Source organism: Gobius niger, assembly GCF_951799975.1.
Source record: "Gobius niger genome assembly, chromosome: 13".
NCBI classification, from domain to species: domain Eukaryota; kingdom Metazoa; phylum Chordata; class Actinopteri; order Gobiiformes; family Gobiidae; genus Gobius; species Gobius niger.
In genome coordinates, this window is record NC_136864.1 from 939,666 (window position 1) to 959,833 (window position 20,168).

The 20,168-nt window shown below is 51.2% G+C and overlaps 2 protein-coding genes across 2 annotated transcripts in view; both read right to left on the reverse strand.

Annotated features, from left to right (window-relative positions):
- Nucleotides 1–65: 65 nt before the first annotated feature.
- Nucleotides 66–14,914, reverse strand: LOC306972906 (ras-related protein Rab-11A-like). Its single transcript, XM_079569612.1, has 6 exons — nucleotides 14,503–14,914; nucleotides 10,103–10,298; nucleotides 5,420–5,613; nucleotides 4,790–4,870; nucleotides 190–339; nucleotides 66–89 (listed from the first exon to the last, which is right to left on the reverse strand). The coding sequence occupies exons 1-5, from the start codon at nucleotides 14,687–14,689 to the stop codon at nucleotides 203–205; spliced, it is 795 nt and encodes a 264-aa protein (XP_079425738.1). The 5' UTR covers nucleotides 14,690–14,914; the 3' UTR covers nucleotides 66–89; nucleotides 190–202.
- A 3,777-nt stretch (nucleotides 14,915–18,691) lies between these two features.
- lamtor2 (late endosomal/lysosomal adaptor, MAPK and MTOR activator 2) overlaps nucleotides 18,692–20,168 on the reverse strand; it is a gene marked incomplete at its 5' end in the record, with an annotated part of 1,937 nt that continues 460 nt past the window's right edge. The window contains 2 exons of the mRNA XM_079569444.1: nucleotides 18,692–18,811; nucleotides 20,036–20,162. Of these exons, the coding sequence (XP_079425570.1) occupies nucleotides 18,755–18,811; nucleotides 20,036–20,162 (184 nt within the window). The 3' untranslated portion in view covers nucleotides 18,692–18,754. The remainder of the gene's footprint in view (nucleotides 18,812–20,035; nucleotides 20,163–20,168) is intronic.

Genomic DNA, 20,168 nt, shown 5'->3' on the forward strand with positions numbered 1-20,168 from the left:
CAGGAGGAAAACCTGGACTTTTGTTTCCTCTGAGTTTTCCTCTGGTTCTGATCAGTTTAACCTGATCTGTGGGCGTGCTGGGGGAGGGTTGGGTCGGGCGGGTCAGTGTTGCTGGCAGCAGGAGCCCTTGCCCGCGGTCTGGGTCGGGCGGGTCAGTGTTGCTGGCAGCAGGAGCCCTTGCCCGCGGTCTGGGTCGGGCGGGTCAGTGTTGCTGGCAGCAGGAGCCCTTGCCCGCGGTCTGGGTCGGCTCCACAGAGATCGGCACCACGTTAGAGGCGGGAGCGAAGTCGGCGTCGCTGCGTCCGGACATCTGTCTCTGAGACACGATCTGGTATATCGCTGCAAATACACAGTACTGCAGTCAGTACTACAGTCAAAGTACTCACAGTACTGCAGTCAGTACTACAGTCAAAGTACTCACAGTACTGCAGTCAGTACTACAGTCAAAGTACTCACAGTACTGCAGTCAGTACTACAGTCAAAGTACTCACAGTACTGCAGTCAGTACTACGGTCAAAGTACACATACAACTGAGCAAAATTTGTGTTCCTGCCCTTCAAGTCCCGCCCTATTCCCCAGAATAATAGTCTAGTGCCCGTGTGCTGCCCTCTAGTGGCCGTGTGCTGCCCTCTAGTGGCCGTGTGCTGCCCTCTAGTGGCCGTGTGCTGCCCTCTAGTGGCCGTGTGCTGCCCTCTAGTGCCCGTGTGCTGCCCTCTAGTGCCCGTGTGCTGCCCTCTAGTGCCCGTGTGCTGCCCTCTAGTGCCGTGTGCTGCCCTCTAGTGGCCGTGTGCTGCCCTCTAGTGGCCGTGTGCTGCCCTCTAGTGCCCGTGTGCTGCCCTCTAGTGCCTGGTGCTGCCCCCTAGTGGCCGGTGCTGCCCCCTAGTGCCCGTGTGCTGCCCTCTAGTGGCCGGTGCTGCCCTCTAGTGCCCGTGTGCTGACCTCTAGTGGCCGTGTGCTGCCCTCTAGTGCCCGTGTGCTGCCCTCTAGTGCCCGGTGCTGCCCTCTAGTGCCCCGTGTGCTGCCCTCCTGTGGCCGTGTGCTGCCCTCTAGTGCCCGTGTGCTGCCCTCTAGTGCCCCGTGCTGCCCTCTAGTGCCCGTGTGCTGCCCTCTAGTGCCCGGTGCTGCCCTCTAGTGCCCCGTGTGCTGCCCTCCTGTGGCCGTGTGCTGCCCTCTAGTGCCCGTGTGCTGCCCTCTAGTGCCCCGTGCTGCCCTCTAGTGCCCGTGTGCTGCCCTCTAGTGCCCCGTGTGCTGCCCTCCTGTGGCCGTGTGCTGCCCTCTAGTGGCCGTGTGCTGCCCTCCTGTGGCCGTGTGCTGCCCTCTAGTGTCCGTGTGCTGCCCTCTAGTGCCCGTGTGCTGCCCTCTAGTGGCCGTGTGCTGCCCTCTAGTGGCCGTGTGCTGCCCTCTAGTGCTCGTGTGCTGCCCTCTAGTGCCCGTGTGCTGCCCTCTAGTGCCCGTGTGCTGCCCTCTAGTGCCCGGTGCTGCCCCCTAGTGCCCATGTGCTGCCCTCTAGTGCCCGTGTGCTGCCCTCTAGTGCCCGTGTGCTGCCCTCTAGTGCCCCGTGCTGCCCTCTAGTGCCCGTGTGCTGACCTCTAGTGCCCGGTGCTGCCCTCTAGTGCCCGTGTGCTGCCCTCTAGTGCCCGTGTGCTGCCCTCTAGTGCCCGTGTGCTGACCTCTAGTGCCCGTGTGCTGCCCTCTAGTGCCCGTGTGCTGCCCTCTAGTGCCCGTGTGCTGACCTCTAGTGCCCGGTGCTGCCCTCTAGTGCCCGTGTGCTGCCCTCTAGTGCCCGTGTGCTGCCCTCTTGTGCCCGTGTGCTGCCCTCTAGTGGCCGTGTGCTGCCCTCTAGTGCCCGTGTGCTGCCCTCTAGTGCCCGTGTGCTGCCCTCTTGTGCCCGTGTGCTGCCCTCTAGTGGCCGTGTGCTGCCCTCTTGTGCCCGTGTGCTGCCCTCTAGTGCCCGGTGCTGCCCCCTAGTGCCCGTGTGCTGCCCTCTAGTGCCCGTGTGCTGACCTCTAGTGCCCGGTGCTGCCCTCTAGTGCCCGTGTGCTGCCCTCTAGTGGCCGTGTGCTGCCCTCTAGTGGCCGTGTGCTGCCCTCTAGTGCCCGTGTGCTGCCCTCTAGTGCCCGTGTGCTGCCCTCTAGTGCCCGGTGCTGCCCTCTAGTGCCCCTGTGCTGCCCTCTAGTGCCCGTGTGCTGCCCTCTAGTGCCCGGTGCTGCCCTCTAGTGCCCGGTGCTGCCCTCTAGTGCCCGGTGCTGCCCTCTAGTGCCCGGTGCTGCCCTCTAGTGGCCGGTGCTGCCCTCTAGTGCCCGTGCGCTGCCCTCTAGTGCCCGTGTGCTGCCCTCTAGTGGCCCGGTGCTGCCCTCTAGTGGCCCGGTGCTGCCCTCTAGTGGCCCGGTGCTGCCCTCTAGTGCCCGGTGCTGCCCTCTAGTGCCCGTGTGCTGCCCTCTAGTGCCCGTGTGCTGCCCTCTAGTGGCCGTGTGCTGCCCTCTAGTGGCCGTGTGCTGCCCTCTAGTGTCCGTGTGCTGCCCTCTAGTGGCCGTGTGCTGCCCTCTAGTGGCCGTGTGCTGCCCTCTAGTGGCCGTGTGCTGCCCTCTAGTGCCCGTGTGCTGCCCTCTAGTGGCCGTGTGCTGCCCTCTAGTGCCGTGTGCTGCCCTCTAGTGCCCGTGTGCTGCCCTCTAGTGCCCGGTGCTTCCCTCTAGTACCCGGTGCTTCCCTCTAGTGCCCGTGTGCTGCCCTCTAGTGCCCGTGTGCTGCCCTCTAGTGGCCGTGTGCTGCCCTCTAGTGCCGTGTGCTGCCCTCTAGTGCCCGTGTGCTGCCCTCTAGTGCCCGGTGCTTCCCTCTAGTACCCGGTGCTTCCCTCTAGTGCCCGTGTGCTGCCCTCTAGTGCCCGTGTGCTGCCCTCTAGTGCCCGGTGCTGCCCTCTAGTGGCCGTGTGCTGCCCTCTAGTGCCCGTGTGCTGCCCTCCAGTGCCCGGTGCTGCCCTCCAGTGTCCGTGTGCTTCCCTCTTATAGCCGTGTGCTGCCCTCTAGTGCCCCTGTGCTGCCCTCTAGTGCCCGTGTGCTGCCCTCTAGTGCCCGTGTGCTGCCCTCTAGTGCCCCTGTGCTGCCCTCTAGTGCCCGTGTGCTGCCCTCTAGTGCCCGTGTGCTGCCCTCTAGTGCCCGATGCTGCCCTCTAGGGGCCGTGTTCTGCCCTCTAGTGCCTGTGTGCTGCCCTCTAGTGCCCGGTGCTGCCCTCTAGTGGCCGGTGCTGCCCTCTAGTGCCCGTGTGCTGCCCTCTAGTGCCCGTGTGCTGCCCTCTGGTGCCCGTGTGCTGCCCCCTGGTGGCCGTGTGCTGCCCTCTAGTGCCCGTGTGCTGCCCCCTAGTGCCGTGTGCTGCCCCCTAGTGCCGTGTGCTGCCCCCTAGTGCCCGTGTGCTGCCCTCTAGTGGCCGTGTGCTGCCCTCTAGTGCCCGTGTGCTGCCCTCTAGTGGCCGTGTGCTGCCCTCTAGTGGCCGTGTGCTGCCCCCTAGTGCCGTGTGCTGCCCCCTAGTGGCCGTGTGCTGCCCTCTAGTGCCCGTGTGCTGCCCTCTAGTGCCCTCTAGTGCCCTCTAGTGCCCGTGTGCTGCCCTCTAGTGCCCGTGTGCTGCCCTCTAGTGCCCGTGTGCTGCCCTCTAGTGCCCGTGTGCTGCCCTCTAGTGCCCGTGTGCTGCCCTCTAGTGCCCGTGTGCTGCCCTCTAGTGGCCCGTGCTGCCCTCTAGTGGCCGTGTGCTGCCCTCTAGTGCCCGTGTGCTGCCCTCTAGTGCCCGTGTGCTGCCCTCTAGTGCCCGTGTGCTGCCCTCTAGTGGCCGTGTGCTGCCCTCTAGTGGCCGTGTGCTGCCCTCTAGTGCCCGTGTGCTGCCCTCTAGTGCCCGTGTGCTGCCCTCTAGTGCCCGTGTGCTGCCCTCTAGTGCCCGTGTGCTGCCCTCTAGTGGCCGATGCTGCCCTCTAGTGGCCGTGTGCTGCCCTCTAGTGCCCGGTGCTGCCCTCTAGTGCCCGTGTGCTGCCCTCTAGTGGCCGTGTGCTGCCCTCTAGTGCCCGTGTGCTGCCCTCTAGTGCCCGGTGCTGCCCTCTAGTGCCCGGTGCTGCCCTCTAGTGGCCGTGTGCTGCCCTCTAGTGCCCGTGTGCTGCCCTCTAGTGCCCTGTGCTGCCCTCTAGTGGCCGTGTGCTGCCCTCTAGTGCCCGTGTGCTGCCCTCTAGTGCCCGGTGCTGCCCTCTAGTGCCCGTGCGCTGCCCTCTAGTGCCCGTGTGCTGCCCTCTAGTGGCCCGGTGCTGCCCTCTAGTGGCCCGGTGCTGCCCTCTAGTGCCCGTGTGCTGACCTCTAGTGGCCGTGTGCTGCCCTCTAGTGCCCGTGTGCTGCCCTCTAGTGCCCGTGTGCTGCCCTCTAGTGCCCGTGTGCTGCCCTCTAGTGGCCGTGTGCTGACCTCTAGTGGCCGTGTGCTGCCCTCTAGTGGCCGTGTGCTGCCCTCTAGTGCCCGTGTGCTGCCCTCTAGTGCCCGTGTGCTGCCCTCTAGTGCCCGTGTGCTGCCCTCTAGTGGCCGTGTGCTGCCCTCTAGTGCCCGTGTGCTGCCCTCTAGTGGCCGTGTGCTGACCTCTAGTGCCCGTGTGCTGCCCTCTAGTGGCCGGTGCTGCCCTCTAGTGCCCGTGTGCTGACCTCTAGTGGCCGTGTGCTGCCCTCTAGTGCCCGTGTGCTGCCCTCTAGTGGCCGGTGCTGCCCTCTAGTGGCCGTGTGCTGCCCTCTAGTGCCCCGTGCTGCCCTCTAGTGGCCGGTGCTGCCATCACCTGTGAGGATGGTCTGAAACGCCAGCTCCACGTTAGACGAGTCCAGAGCCGACGTCTCCAGGAAGGACAGACCGTTCTTCTCTGGGAACGAAACAGAAACGTCAAATTAAAGAAATACTAAGAGACGTGAAAACATCAGGTCAGAGACGTGAGAACATAAGGTCAGAGACGTGAGAACATCAGGTCTGAGACGTGAGAACATCAGGTCAGAGACGTGAGAACATCAGTGTGTCGTGAGAACATAAGGTCAGAGACGTGAGAACATCAGGTCTGAGACGTGAGAACATCAGGTCAGAGACGTGAGAACATCAGGTCTGAGTCGTGAGAACATCAGGTCAGAGACGTGAGAACATCAGGTCTGAGACGTGAGAACATCAGGTCAGAGACGTGAGAACATCAGGTCAGAGACGTGAGAACATCAGGTCAGAGACGTGAGAACATCAGGTCTGAGTCGTGAGAACATCAGGTCAGAGACGTGAGAACATCAGGTCAGAGACGTGAGAACATCAGGTCAGAGACGTGAGAACATCAGGTCAGAGACGTGAGAACATCAGGTCAGAGACGTGAGAACATCAGTGTGTCGTGCGTTAGATTTGGGTAAAGCGTGCCGGCCTGAGTGGGCGGAGTCACCTGAGAAGTCCCGGGCCTGGTCGGAGGGCACGGCGCGCAGGTGCCTCAGGTCGCTCTTGTTTCCCACTAACATGATGACGATGTTGTCGTCCGCGTGGTCCTTCAGCTCCTTCAGCCAGCGCTCCGCGTTCTCGTACGTCAGGTGTTTGGCGATGTCGTAGACCAACAGCGCCCCCACTGCCCCGCGGTAGTACCTGCAGCCACACGGCACGTTAACACGCTACGGGACATGTGTGTTTACGGGACATGTGTGTTTACGGGACATGTGTGTTTACGGGACATGTGTGTTTACAGGACATGTGTGTTTACGGGACATGTGTGTTTACGGGACATGTGTGTTTACAGGACATGTGTGTTTACGGGACATGTGTGTTTACGGGACATGTGTGTTTACGGGACATGTGTGTTTACAGGACATGTGTGTTTACAGGACATGTGTGTTTACGGGACACGTGTGTTTACGGGACACGTGTGTTTACGGGACACGTGTGTTTACGGGACATCTGTGTTTACGGGACATGTGTGTTTACGGGACATGTGTGTTTACGGGACGTGTGTTTACGGGACATGTGTGTTTACGGGACGTGTGTTTACGGGACATGTGTGTTTACGGGACATGTGTGTTTACGGGACGTGTGTTTACGGGACGTGTGTTTACGGGACATGTGTGTTTACGGGACATGTGTGTTTACGGGACATGTGTGTTTACGGGACATGTGTGTTTACGGGACATGTGTGTTTACGGGACAAGTTTACGGGACATGTGTGTTTACAGGACAAGTTTACGGAACATGTGTGTTTACAGGACATGTGTGTTTACGGGACATGTGTGTTTACGGGACATGTGTGTTTACGGGACAAGTTTACGGAACATGTGTGTTTACGGGACACGTGTGTTTACGGGACATGTTTACGGGACATGTGTGTTTACGGGACACGTGTGTTTACGGGACATGTGTTTACGGGACATGTGTGTTTACGGGACATGTGTGTTTACGGGACATGTGTGTTTATGGGACATGTGTGTTTACGGGACATGTGTGTTTACGGGACATGTGTGTTTACAGGACATGTGTGTTTACGGGACATGTGTGTTTACGGGACATGTGTGTTTACGGGACATGTGTGTTTACGGGACATGTGTGTTTACAGGACATGTGTGTTTACGGGACGTGTGTTTACGGGACATGTGTGTTTACGGGACATGTGTGTTTACGGGACATGTGTGTTTACAGGACATGTGTGTTTACGGGACATGTGTGTTTACGGGACATGTGTGTTTACGGGACATGTGTGTTTACGGGACATGTGTGTTTACAGGACATGTGTGTTTACGGGACGTGTGTTTACGGGACATGTATGTTTACGGGACATGTGTGTTTACGGGACATGTGTGTTTACGGGACATGTATGTTTACGGAAGCTCGGAGGCGTCTCCAGGAGGTGGGGGCGTTCCTAGGAGGACTCAGGCAAACCTATCCTGGGGGGGGCGACTTAAAAAATATGAAATATAGTATTTTAAACATGAGCTGCTTTTCCTGCAGTCTGAAACATAAACATAAAATAATATTTTTATTTGTGTTAGTTTCTGGCAGTTCTCTGTCAGTGGTTCCCCTGTAATGCCCCGGCCCCTGTATACTCGGATTCGCCCCTGCTCAGAGTAGACTCCGCCTTCAGTCCCGCTGTCACTGGGCTGTGTGGGCGGAGCCACTAAATGTGTGAACGACTTAAAACATCGAAAAGCCCCAAGATTCCTGTTGATTAATCAGCTCTTACATCGTCGTTCTGGAGCAGGGGTCACCAACGTGGTGCCCGGGGGCCCCCAGGGGCCCTTTGGGGCGTGTCCAGTGGCCCTTGGACTTTTTCTAAAGTGTAAACACTTCATTTTCTTGAATCTAATTCTTAAAATTACAGTTATTTCGGTTCTTGTGACTATTTTAATATAATATGGGGTCAATATCCTATAAGTGAACAGTGTTTAAGTCTTTAGGATTTGTTTTTAACTGGTCGTCCTCGAACAACTTAATGCTCTTACAGTCGCCCTCAGCTGAAATAAGGTCTGTGACCCCTGATCTGGAGGCTCTGTCTGCGCTGTTGGTCCAGCCCATTGTTTCAAACGTTTTCCTGTCCGTAAATCTCCTCCTCTTCACTGTCTTTACAAAACTACTACTATAATGCATCAAAGAAACACGTGGTTTTTCCTCCTGCCTTTAGCGCTGTATTGATAAGAAGCGCTGTGTCGGGAAACCGAACACGCTGCGGCTGCGGTGACAGAGTGTGGGCGGGGCTGCGGTGACAGAGTGTGGGCGGGGCTGCGGTGACAGAGTGTGGGCGGGGCTGTGGTGACAGAGTGTGGGCGGGGCTGCGGTGACAGAGTGTGGGCGGGGCTGCGGTGACAGAGTGTGGGCGGGGCTGCGGTGACAGAGTGTGGGCGGGGCTGTGGTGACAGAGTGTGGGCGGGGCTGCGGTGACAGAGTGTGGGCGGGGCTGCGGTGACAGAGTGTGGGCGGGGCTGTGGTGACAGAGTGTGGGCGGGGCTGCGGTGACAGAGTGTGGGCGGGGCTGCGGTGACAGAGTGTGGGCGGGGCTGCGGTGACAGAGTGTGGGCGGGGCTGTGGTGACAGAGTGTGGGCGGGGCTGCGGTGACAGAGTGTGGGCGGGGCTGCGGTGACAGAGTGTGGGCGGGGCTGTGGTGACAGAGTGTGGGCGGGGCTGCGGTGACAGAGTGTGGGCGGGGCTGCGGTGACAGAGTGTGGGCGGGGCTGCGGTGACAGAGTGTGGGCGGGGCTGCGGTGACAGAGTGTGGGCGGGGCTGCGGTGACAGAGTGTGGGCGGGGCTGCGGTGACAGAGTGTGGGCGTTGCTGCGGTGACAGAGTGTGGGCGGGGCTGCGGTGACAGAGTGTGGGCGGGGCTGCGGTGACAGAGTGTGGGCGGGGCTGCGGTGACAGAGTGTGGGCGGGGCTGCGGTGACAGAGTGTGGGCGGGGCTGCGGTGACAGAGTGTGGGCGGGGGTGACAGAGTGTGGGCGGGGCTGCGGTGACAGAGTGTGGGCGGGGCTGCGGTGACAGAGTGTGGGCGGGGCTGCGGTGACAGAGTGTGGGCGGGGCTGCGGTGACAGAGTGTGGGCGGGGCTGCGGTGACAGAGTGTGGGCGTTGCTGCGGTGACAGAGTGTGGGCGGGGCTGCGGTGACAGAGTGTGGGCGGGGCTGCGGTGACAGAGTGTGGGCGGGGCTGCGGTGACAGAGTGTGGGCGGGGCTGCGGTGACAGAGTGTGGGCGGGGCTGCGGTGACAGAGTGTGGGCGGGGCTGCGGTGACAGAGTGTGGGCGGGGGTGACAGAGTGTGGGCGGGGCTGCGGTGACAGAGTGTGGGCGGGGCTGCGGTGACAGAGTGTGGGCGGGGCCGTGGTGACAGAGTGTGGGCGGGGCTGCGGTGACAGAGTGTGGGCGGGGCTGCGGTGACAGAGTGTGGGCGGGGCTGCGGTGACAGAGTGTGGGCGGGGCTGCGGTGACAGAGTGTGTGGGCGGGGCTGCGGTGACAGAGTGTGGGCGGGGCTGCGGTGACAGAGTGTGGGCGGGGCTGCGGTGACAGAGTGTGGGCGGTGACAGAGTGTGGGCGGGGCTGCGGTGACAGAGTGGGGGCGGGGCTGCGGTGACAGAGTGTGGGCGGGGCTGCGGTGACAGAGTGTGTGGGCGGGGCTGCGGTGACAGAGTGTGGGCGGGGCCGCGGTGACAGAGTGTGGGCGGGGCTGCGGTGACAGAGTGTGGGCGGGGCTGCGGTGACAGAGTGTGGGCGGGGCTGCGGTGACAGAGTGTGGGCGGGGCTGTGGTGACAGAGTGTGGGCGGGGCTGCGGTGACAGAGTGTGGGCGGGGCTGTGGTGACAGAGTGTGGGCGGGGCTGCGGTGACAGAGTGTGGGCGGGGCTGCGGTGACAGAGTGTGGGCGGGGCTGCGGTGACAGAGTGTGGGCGGGGCTGTGGTGACAGAGTGTGGGCGGGGCTGCGGTGACAGAGTGTGGGCGGGGCCGCGGTGACAGAGTGTGGGCGGGGCTGTGGTGACAGAGTGTGGGCGGGGCTGCGGTGACAGAGTGTGGGCGGGGCTGCGGTGACAGAGTGTGGGCGGGGCTGCGGTGACAGAGTGTGGGCGGGGCTGTGGTGACAGAGTGTGGGCGGGGCTGCGGTGACAGAGTGTGGGCGGGGCCGCGGTGACAGAGTGTGGGCGGGGCTGTGGTGACAGAGTGTGGGCGGGGCTGCGGTGACAGAGTGTGGGCGGGGCTGCGGTGACAGAGTGTGGGCGGGGCTGCGGTGACAGAGTGTGGGCGGGGCTGCGGTGACAGAGTGTGGGCGGGGCTGCGGTGACAGAGTGTGGGCGGGGCTGCGGTGACAGAGTGTGGGCGGGGCTGCGGTGACAGAGTGTGGGCGGGGCTGCGGTGACAGAGTGTGGGCGGGGCTGCGGTGACAGAGTGTGGGCGGGGCTGCGGTGACAGAGTGTGGGCGGGGCTGCGGTGACAGAGTGTGGGCGGGGCTGCGGTGACAGAGTGTGGGCGGGGCTGCGGTGACAGAGTGTGGGCGGGGCTGCGGTGACAGAGTGTGGGCGGGGCTGCGGTGACAGAGTGTGGGCGGGGCTGCGGTGACAGAGTGTGGGCGGGGCTGCGGTGACAGAGTGTGGGCGGGGCTGCACTCACGCCGAGGTGATGGCCCGGTACCGCTCCTGTCCCGCCGTGTCCCAGATCTGCGCCTTCACCGTCTTGCCCTCCACCTGGATGCTGCGCGTGGCGAACTCCACCCCGATGGTGCTCTTGCTCTCCAGGCTGAACTCGTTCCTGGTGAAGCGCGACAGCAGGTTGCTCTTCCCCACGCCGGAGTCTCCGATCAGCACCACTGAGGGGGGGGCACACGGTAACATAATCAATACATCATGTTAAAGTCTTAAAATGCGAGAAATAGTGTCAGTATTTTAAAAATGTCCTGTCAGAAAATCCCGCTTGGTCAGATATAATGTTAAAGTTTAATATTATATCTGACCAAGCAGGATTTTCACAGTTTAACAGTTTAACAGTGATTCTCTACTGGGGGGTCGGGACCCAAAAGTGGGTCATGGAACCATTTTCAGAGGGTCATGAGTCTAAAGGGAACTTTTATTCAATATTTTCCATCTGAAACTGCACAGAAACACTCACTGTGTCTGTAAAAATGAATGTTATCGGGTTGTTTTGATCATAATTTCAGTCTTAAAGGGAAATCTACTCCTTGTTCAACCAAAACTTGCGTGAAAAATACTATATTTTCTACGATATATGGCACATTACAGTTTTATTTGGGTGCTGGAGGGTAATGGTGGATCCAAAGCCCTGAACTTTGGACCCGCTGATGTAAAGCAGTGGCATTTGCTGAAAAATGGTTCTTTACTTCGGCCCAGGGGGTGTTTTTACCCCTGCAATACATCAATACACATGGGTACTAGGGCTGCACGATATTGAAGTGACTTGCGATATGCGATACGGCTGTGAAATATCGCGATAACGATATTATTGCGATATTTCACCAAACACACTATGTTCCATTGTTTTCAGCAAATTGTGTCAAAAGAAGACTTAAAAAAAAAACAATCAGGACCAAAACAAGGGTACAATTGAACAAAGCTGGTAAATGTTAAATTAAAACTGAACTTTTACACATGACTTCAAAGCATGAGTTTGAGTTGGGTGGATCTCAGTCAGATGAGGCTCTGGTGATGTTGCCATATATTGTGGCTTCTCGCGATACGGATATCGAATCAGCTAATATCGCGATACGATATTTTTCGCGATATATTGTGCAGCCCTAATGGGTACAAATCAGATATAACGAGTCTCCGATCAGCATCACTGAGGGGGGGGGACATGTTAATATAATCAATATATTCACATCAAGAAAAAATATAATAACCAGGTTTTAGCAAAAAGTGTCTAAAGTGTCGTACGGTGTCATGAAATCTAGAATCATGAATGATCTGCTGCTGCACCTGCACATCTGCACAGTCACCTGCACATCTGCACAGTCACCTGCACATCTGCACAGTCACCTGCACATCTGCACAGTCACCTGCACATCTGGACAGGAGGGAAGTGTCTGGCCCAAGGACACAACGACAGTGTGCCCTTCAGGAGGCGGGACCTTTGATCATGAGACGCTCCTCTCGAAGAAGAACCTTTTTTTATTGACCTTTGCTTAACCAGGTTTGTCCCACTGAGATAAAGAATCTCTCTTTCAGGGGAATCTATTGTACATGTTTTTAGTGGTAGGAGAACCCGGAGGAAACCTACGCAGACACGGGGAGAACATGCAAACTCCACACGTCCAGGTGGGAATCGAACCCGGGACCTTCTCGCTGTGAGGCGTGAGCGCTAACCACTGCGCCACCGAGCGAGTACATGTGCAGTAACTGAGTACTCGCTTCTGTTTAATCAGAAACTTTTCTTACACTGTGGATGTCGGCCACAAAAACACAAAAACACATCGACTGGACTAAAACCAGTCTCAGTTACTCAGTTACTCGGTTACTCGGTTACTCAGGTTTAACCAACAGTATTATTACTTCTACTTGAGTAAAACAATAACGGAGTCCAGGGACTGCGGATGGAAAAAGCTAAATCTGGTACAAACACCTCCTCTTGTAAAGACTGATGTTCTGCACACTGTCCCTGTTTCAATAAATACTGATAATAAAAATTTTGTTATTTGAGTTAAAACTATTCTTTAAGCGGCAAATGCTTCATTTTGATAAAATTATATTTTCATTAAAATATGAAACTAAGATATGATACAAACTCATTACTCGCAGAGGGAGATGTTTGTTCTGTTTGAGGATTATGGCTCAGTTTGTAAAAATGAACTGAGAGACAGAATCGTCTGAATTATAACACGTGTCCGTTTGCCTGTGATGAGTTTATGTCAGATCAGTTTCACAGTTTCAGCTGAATTACAGAGTCTGACCTTCGTCACATTTACTTTCATTATTTACTTTCTCTGTATTTTCATGACATGGTTTTAAGTTTGTTTCACAGGTACTCACAGTACTCGGGCTCAGTACTCGGGCTCAGTACTCGGGCTCGGTACTCGGGCTCGGTACTCGGGCTCGGTACTCGGGCTCGGTACTCGGGCTCGGTACTCGGGCTCGGTACTCGGGCTCGGTACTCGGGCTCGGTACTCGCGCTCGGTACTCGCGCTCGGTACTCGCGCTCGGTACTCGGGCTCGGTACTCGCGCTCGGTACTCGGGCTCGGTACTCGGGCTCGGTACTCGGGCTCGGTACTCGGGCTCGGTACTGGGGCTCGGTACTCGGGCTCGGTACTCGGGCTCGGTACTCGGGCTCGGTACTCGCGCTCGGTACTCGCGCTCGGTACTCGGGCTCGGTACTCGGGCTCGGTACTCGCGCTCGGTACTCGGGCTCGGTACTCGCGCTCGGTACTCGGGCTCGGTACTCGCGCTCGGTACTCGCGCTCGGTACTCGCGCTCGGTACTCGGGCTCGGTACTCGGGCTCGGTACTCGGGCTCGGTACTCGGGCTCGGTACTCGGGCTCGGTACTCGGGCTCGGTACTCGGGCTCGGTACTCGGGCTCGGTACTCGGGCTCGGTACTCGGGCTCGGTACTCGGGCTCGGTACTCGGGCTCGGTACTCGGGCTCGGTACTCGGGCTCGGTACTCGGGCTCGGTACTCGGGCTCAGTACTCGGGCTCGGTACTCGGGCTCAGGACTCGGGCTCAGTACTCGGGCTCAGTACTCGGGCTCAGGTACTCGGGCTCAGTACTCGGGCTCAGTACTCGGGCTCAGTACTCCTCACAGCTGTTTCAGAGTATCGTTACTGTTACTCGAGTACATATTTGTGCCGCTCTTCCCTCCTCTGACTAAAGCCGAGTCATTGTCTCGACTCAAAGGACCGGTTTTTGGCCGGAGTTCGTTCAGGCCGATCCTGAACTCGTTTCTGTCACTCAGAGTTTCAACTACACATGTTTACATGTTTAACTGAACTACACACACGTTTAACTGAACTACACACATGTTTAAGTGAACTACACACATGTTTAAATGAACTACACACATGTTTAAATGAACTACACACATGTTTAAATGAACTACACACATGTTTAAATGAACTACACATGTTTACATGAACTACACACACGTTTACATGAACTACACACATGTTTAAATGAACTACACACATGTTTAAATGAACTACACACATGTTTAAATGAACTACACACATGTTTAAATGAACTACACATGTTTAAATGAACTACACACACGTTTACATGAACTACACACATGTTTAAATGAACTACACACATGTTTAAATGAACTACACACATGTTTAAATGAACTACACACACGTTTAACCTCTTAACTCCCGCCTGAACCGAGAGGATCTTTTCCCTCACGTCATCAGATTTTTTTGCATAATTTTTTTTGTTGGGTATTCAACTCATTTATGTAACTTTGTCATTTTTTGTCAAATTTTCATCACATTTTTGTCATTTCTTTTGTATTTTTTTGTCCATTTTTTACCAATGTTTTGTCATTATTTTGTCACGTTTTTGTCATTTTTTTGGTCATTTTTTTGTCAATTTTTTGTCATTTTTTTGTATTTTATTGTCCATTTTTTGTCATTTTTTTGTCCATTTTTTGTCATTTTTTTGTATTTTTTTCGTCCATTTTTTATCAATTTTTTCCATTTTTTGTCACATTTTTTTAAATTTTTTTATTCCATATTTTGTCCATTTCTTGTGACATTTTTTCCACTTTCTCATCAATTTTTCATCCCTTTTTTGTCACATTTCCATCATTGTTTTCGTCTCAGTTCTGTCTCTATTTTCACACCTTTTTTCCAGATTGGGGTAAAGCCAAACTGGAGGAAATGCTCTCGGTTCAGGCGGGGGTTAAGAGGTTGAAGCTCCTTGTTCCTGGAGTATTTCCCCCAGACCGTGAGTATTCGGTCTGAACTTATCCCTGGGACCGGCCTTTAGCATTACCTAGCTCACCTAGCTCACCTAGCTTCCGGAGCTAACAGCCACCTGCCCCCCCGCCCCTCCCCCGCTCGCGCTCACCTTTGAACAGGTAGTCGTACTCCTCCTCGCGGCCCGTCATGGCGCCTCGCTCTGCGTCGCTCTGCGTCGGTTCACGGAGATCGCGGGAGAAAGAAAGTTTGAGGTTTTTTCCTACGGGAGCGAAGACGACACGAACGAAGACGACGGAGCAGCTTCTTCCTTCATCTCCAAGTCCCGCCCACCGCATTGTTCCTACTGGTCAATGGCAGCGCGACACCTGTCCCAGCGGGCGCTCTGATTGGCCCGCTCCGCCGTCGGTCGAAGGGGAGCGCGGTGACGTAGGTTCCGTGCGGCAGGTGATGTGGCACAAAGTGAGCCGACACGTTCACCTCTTAACCCCCGCCTGAGCCGAGCGCGTTGTTAACTGTTCGGCTTTACCCAAATCTGAAAACTGCTTCACAATAGCAACAACAATGAGACACAGGCTAATGTTTTTATAGTTTTTTTTTTATTTTTTGGTTATGTTTTGGTCGTTTTTTCCCGTTTTCTCATCGTTTTATTCTCGCTGTTTAGTCACTTTTTTCTTGTGTTTTTGTCACTTTCTCGTCTCTGTGTTTTTGTGTTTTCAGTCACATTTTCAACGACATTTTGACAAAAAATCCAGCAAAAAAAAGACAAAAATCCAGCAAAAAAGTGACAAAAATCCAGCAAAAAAAAGACAAAAATCCATCAAAAAAAGACAAAAATCCATCAAAAAAAAGACAAAAATCCAGCGAAAAAAAGACAAAAATCCATCAAAAAAATGACAAAAATCCAGCGAAAAAGTGACAAAAATCCAGCAAAAAAGTGACAAAAATCCAGCGAAAAAAAGACAAAAATCCAGCAAAAAAGTGACAAAAATCCAGCAAAAAAAAGACAAAAATCCAGCAAAAAAAAGACTAAAATCCAGCAAAACAAAAAAAGAAAAAAATCCAGCAAAAAAAAGACAAAAATCCAGCAAAAAAATGGACAAAAATCCAGCAAAAAAGTGACAAAAATCCAGCAAAAAAGTGACAAAAATCCAGCAAAAAAATTGACAAAAATCCAGCAAAAAATGGACAAAAATACAGCAAAAAATTACAAAAATCCAGCAAAAAAAAGACAAAAATCCGGCAAAAAAAAAGACAAAAATCCAGAAAAAAATGGGCAAAAATCCAACAAAAAATTGGCAAAAATCCAGCAAAAAAATGGGCAAAAATCCAGCAAAAAAAGACAAAAATCCAGCAAAAAAATGACAAAAATCCTGAAAAAAATTGGCAAAAATCCAACAAAAAATTGGCAAAAATCCAGCAAAAAATTGGCAAAAATCCAGCAAAACAAAAGACAAAAATCCAGCAAAAAAAGACACAAATCCAGCAAAAAATGACAAAAATCCAGCAAAATATGATATTAGATATTCTACTTAAATGACCTGTTCTCATTTTTTATCCTATTTTTATTTATTATTATTCCCCTATTGTTATATTTCTGCCCCCTAAGGTTTTTGCTTTACTTATTGTACATAAGACACACCACGTTTTTATACTTTTTAACTGTTCTGCTCAGTCTGAGTGATCTTCTTGAGCCGACAGTAACAAGTGAATTTCTCCGTTGTGAGATCAATAAAGGAAAAAAAAAAAAAATTAAAAAAAATAAATAATAAATTGTAAAACATTTATCTGATTCCGTGGCGTAAAACATGAACCTCTTGTCAAACAGCTTTACCTAAACTTCAGTTTGTGAAACACCAAACACAAGCTCACCTGTGTCAGCATCACAGAGTGGGCGGAGTCAGAGTGGGCGGAGTCACAGGGGGTGAGTCAGCGTCACTATTACACCACCCCATCATGGGAGAGTCGGCTGAATCACACTTTACACAAGATTATAGATTTGGTCTTTTATTGTTTAAACACGACAGACGAAAAAGGGAAAAAACAACTTTTTATGAGTTTAGTTTCTTTATGCTGCGGTGCCGAAGTTATTCAGTGTAGTGGATTTCTGGACTTTTTTCTTTAATTCATGCAGTCCTTATATTTGAAGAGTTTAGTGCTAGGCTAGTGCATGTCTATGGTAACTCGTAGCCTGCACACAGGTTTAAATAAACCACACACGTTTAACCTCTTAACTCCCGCCTGAACCGAGAGGATCCTTTTCCTCACGTCATCAGATTTTTTTTCCATCATTTTTTTGTTGGGTGTTCAACTCATTTTTGTAACTTTTTTGTCATTTTTTGGTCAAATTTTTATCACATTTTGGTAATTTTTTTGTATCAAATTTCTGTCATTTTTTCGTCAATTTTTTTGTCAATTTTTGACATTTTTTTGTCCATTTCATCCAGTCACATTTTTGTCAAATTTTTGTATTTTTTTCTTCACATTTGTCATTTTTTCCTCCATTTTTTATCAAATTTTTGTCATTTTTTTTGTCACATTTTTGTAATTTGCAAATCTGCATTAAAAACCTTCAAACCAGTGTTAATTATTTTATTTATTTTTTTAGTTTCAGTTTTAGTCTTTTGACTAAAATGTAATTTAATTTTAGTTAAGATTTAGTCCCAAAAAATGTTTAAATTTTAGTCTAGTTTTAGTCGACTAAAATTGCATGTCAATTTTGTTGACTAAATTTAAGACTAGTTTATTGGACTTTGCATTGATAATATTGATTCTAATCATATTTAATGTTGTTCCTCTGCTTCATGTTTCTGCTCCACATGAACAAAGCTCAGAGCTGATCCTTTAAACATGATCTGAGGCTCTTTCAGACGCTCAATACAAGTTTGGATGATTTTAGTCTCTCCTTTTCATTTTTATTTAGTCTGATTTTAGTCGACTCAAATATCTGGACATTTTAGTCACAGTTTTAGTCTCATGAGAAACTTTTAATTTAGTTTTAGTCCAATTTTAGTCACAAAAATATCACTTTGACTAAAATTAAGATTTTAGTCGACAAAATTAACACTGCTCCAAACGTTGCCATATCTGATGTGTAGAGCAGTGTTTTTCAACCTTATTTGAGCAAAGGCACATTTATTTCATCGAAAAAATCACGAGGCACCACCAGCAGCAAATGTTAAAAATTTTAACTCAGTGGTTGAAAAACACTGGTGTAAAAAGCTCCTTTGTGGATTCCAGGTGTAGCGATGCGGCCGCAGGTAAACAAACGACTGTAGATCCGGTCGGCGAGCAGATCACTCCGCCGCGGCGTCGCTACGACCAGGAAGCTGCTAAAATATAAGTTATTTTAAAATATTGTTCATGTATATGGTTAGTCTGGTGTTATCAGTGATTTGCCTCAGGTGCTCTGTGGGTCAGACTGTTTCTAATGCAGGCTAATAGTTACCATAGACATGCACTAGCCTAGCATTAGCCTAGCACCGCTAACCTCTTCAAATATAAAGACTACATGAATGAAATAAAAAAAAAATCTTCAGAAATCAACAACACTCAGCTTTGAAATGAGGCCCTGTGTGAAAAATCCTGAAATATCCCTTTAAGGCTGGGGATATTTATTAAAGGCACCACCATGTGACACGGACTGACCAATTAGGAGCAAGTTACGGCAAACAAACGTAAATACCTTTGTAGTTTATTTAATGATGTTTAGTGTCAGTTTCATCTTTAACCCCTTAACTCCCACCTGAACCGAGCACATTTTCTCCAGTTTGGCTTTACCCCAATCCAAAAGCTTCTGGGAAAAAGGTGAGAAAATAGCAACAAAACTGAGACGAAAATAAGGATGAAAGTGAGAAAAAAATGAGGAAAAAGTGACAAAAAATATTTTAAAAAACGACAAAAATTGACACAAATTTGACAAAAAAGTGAGAAAAAATGGACGAAAAATTGAGAAAAAATGGACGAAAATGTGCCAAAAAATATTTTAAAAAAATGACAAAAATGGACAAAAAATTGACAAAAACGTGAGAAAAATTTGACAAAAAATTGAGAAAAAAGTGATAAGAATTTGACAAAAATTTGACGAAAAAAATTGAAAAATTTGACGAAAAAGTGACAAAAAAAGTCACCAAAATTTGACAAAAATGAGACGACTGCCCGACAAAAAAAGTGTTGAAAAAAAATCTGATGACGTGAGGAAAAAGATCCATTTAGTTTTGTAAGTCTTAGCTTTCAAATGAGGCGTTACACTGGCCTACAGGATTTGGGTAAAGCTTTCAAATGTGCCGCAGGTGTCTCGTGATGTTTATCTGTAAAGACTCGATCCGTCTCTTTAACGTTTTGTGACACATTTTATTAACATAGAAAACACTTGATATTTACACAGGACACACACGGGCTCTTCAGGAAGCTGCGACCTGAGTCAGAGGCTCCTCCAGGTACTTCACCAGCGCCTCCGCCTGGACACAAGGAGAACAGCAGAGTCACACCTACTGGAAGACATGTGAGTCTGTGTCTTTATCCAGATGTAGACGACTCCAGCAGAAAGGGAAGGGAGGAAGGAAGGAAGGACAGAAAGAAAGGAAGAAGGGAGGTAAGAATAAAGGAAGGGAAGAAGGATAGAAAGAAAGAAAACAAGAGAAGAAGGAAAGAAAAAAGGAGAGAAGACATGTTGGAGTCACTTCCTGGATAAATCTCAGAGGATAAACGTCGTAAAGAGAGAGTTTGTGTTTTTTTTCTCTGGCAGAGTTTAAACTAACACGTTAAGGAGAAAACTAGACAAAAACAGTGGTTTGTGCTTGTGCTTCAAGGTCCCGGGTTCGATTCCCACCTGGATATGGTTGCCTGGCCTCTACAGAAAATCGAAGTGTCACAGTGTGGACTTTTCTCCACGAAGGCAGATGATTCGGTTTGGAGATGATTCATTTGAATTGTGCCGTTTTTACATTTTTTTTATTCTTTTTTCAGTCTAAGCTCAGATATTAACCTCTTAACTCCCACCTGAACGGATCCCATTTTCTCCAGTTTGGCTTTACCCTAATCAAAAAGCTTCTTGGGAAAAAAAAAGCACCAAAACAGCCACAAAAAATGAGAAGAAAACAAGGATGTAAAGAGAGAGATGTAAGAAGAAAAATGTGACAAAAATGTGACAAAAATGTGACAAAAATGTGACAAAATGTGACAAAAATGTGACAAATAATTAACAAAAATGTAACAAAAATGTGACAAAAATGTGACAAAAATGTGACAAAAATGTGACAAAATGTGACAAAAATGTGACAAAAATGTGACAAAAATGTGACAAAAAATTCAACAAAAATGTGACAAAAATGTGACAAAAATGTGACAAAAATTCAACAAAAATGTGACAAAAAAAAAAAAAAAAAAAAAAAAAAAACATACAAAAGGTGACACAACACAGCAACAACACGAGGAAAGGTGGGTCTTAGCTTTCAAATGAGGTGTTACACAGGCCTAGAGCCAAAGAGGACAGAAGGCATTTGGTTGAGGCGGGGGTAAGAGGTTAAACTGTAAGTACATGTAGAGTCTGATGATTCTAATCCTTTTGATTTACAAACACAAAGGCTCCAAACAAAGGCTCCAAACTGCAGAATATGGTTCATTATTACAAATGATGTCAGAATCTGGTCTTGTTCTGGTGGGACTTGTTCCTCGTGACTGACCTTGGCCTTCAGCATCCCGAAGCCCACCGTCTCCTTGGCGTACATGCACAGCAGCAGGTTTGCCACCTGAGTGATGGCGACTCTGCCCTCCTGTGGACGACACGGGAAGCACACGCTAGAAAAACATCTGCAA

Bases quoted from the DNA above. Each gene is read 5' to 3' on its own strand.
- LOC306972906 (XM_079569612.1), bottom strand. From the start codon at position 14,689: ATGCGGTGGGCGGGACTTGGAGATGAAGGAAGAAGCTGCTCCGTCGTC. The intron at 5,614-10,102 runs GTGAGTGCAGCC...GTGTGGCTGCAG, and splicing joins TACCGGGCCATCACCTCGGC to GTACTACCGCGGGGCAGTGG. The intron at 340-4,789 runs GTGATGGCAGCA...GTGTATTTGCAG, and splicing joins GTTTCAGACCATCCTCACAG to CGATATACCAGATCGTGTCT.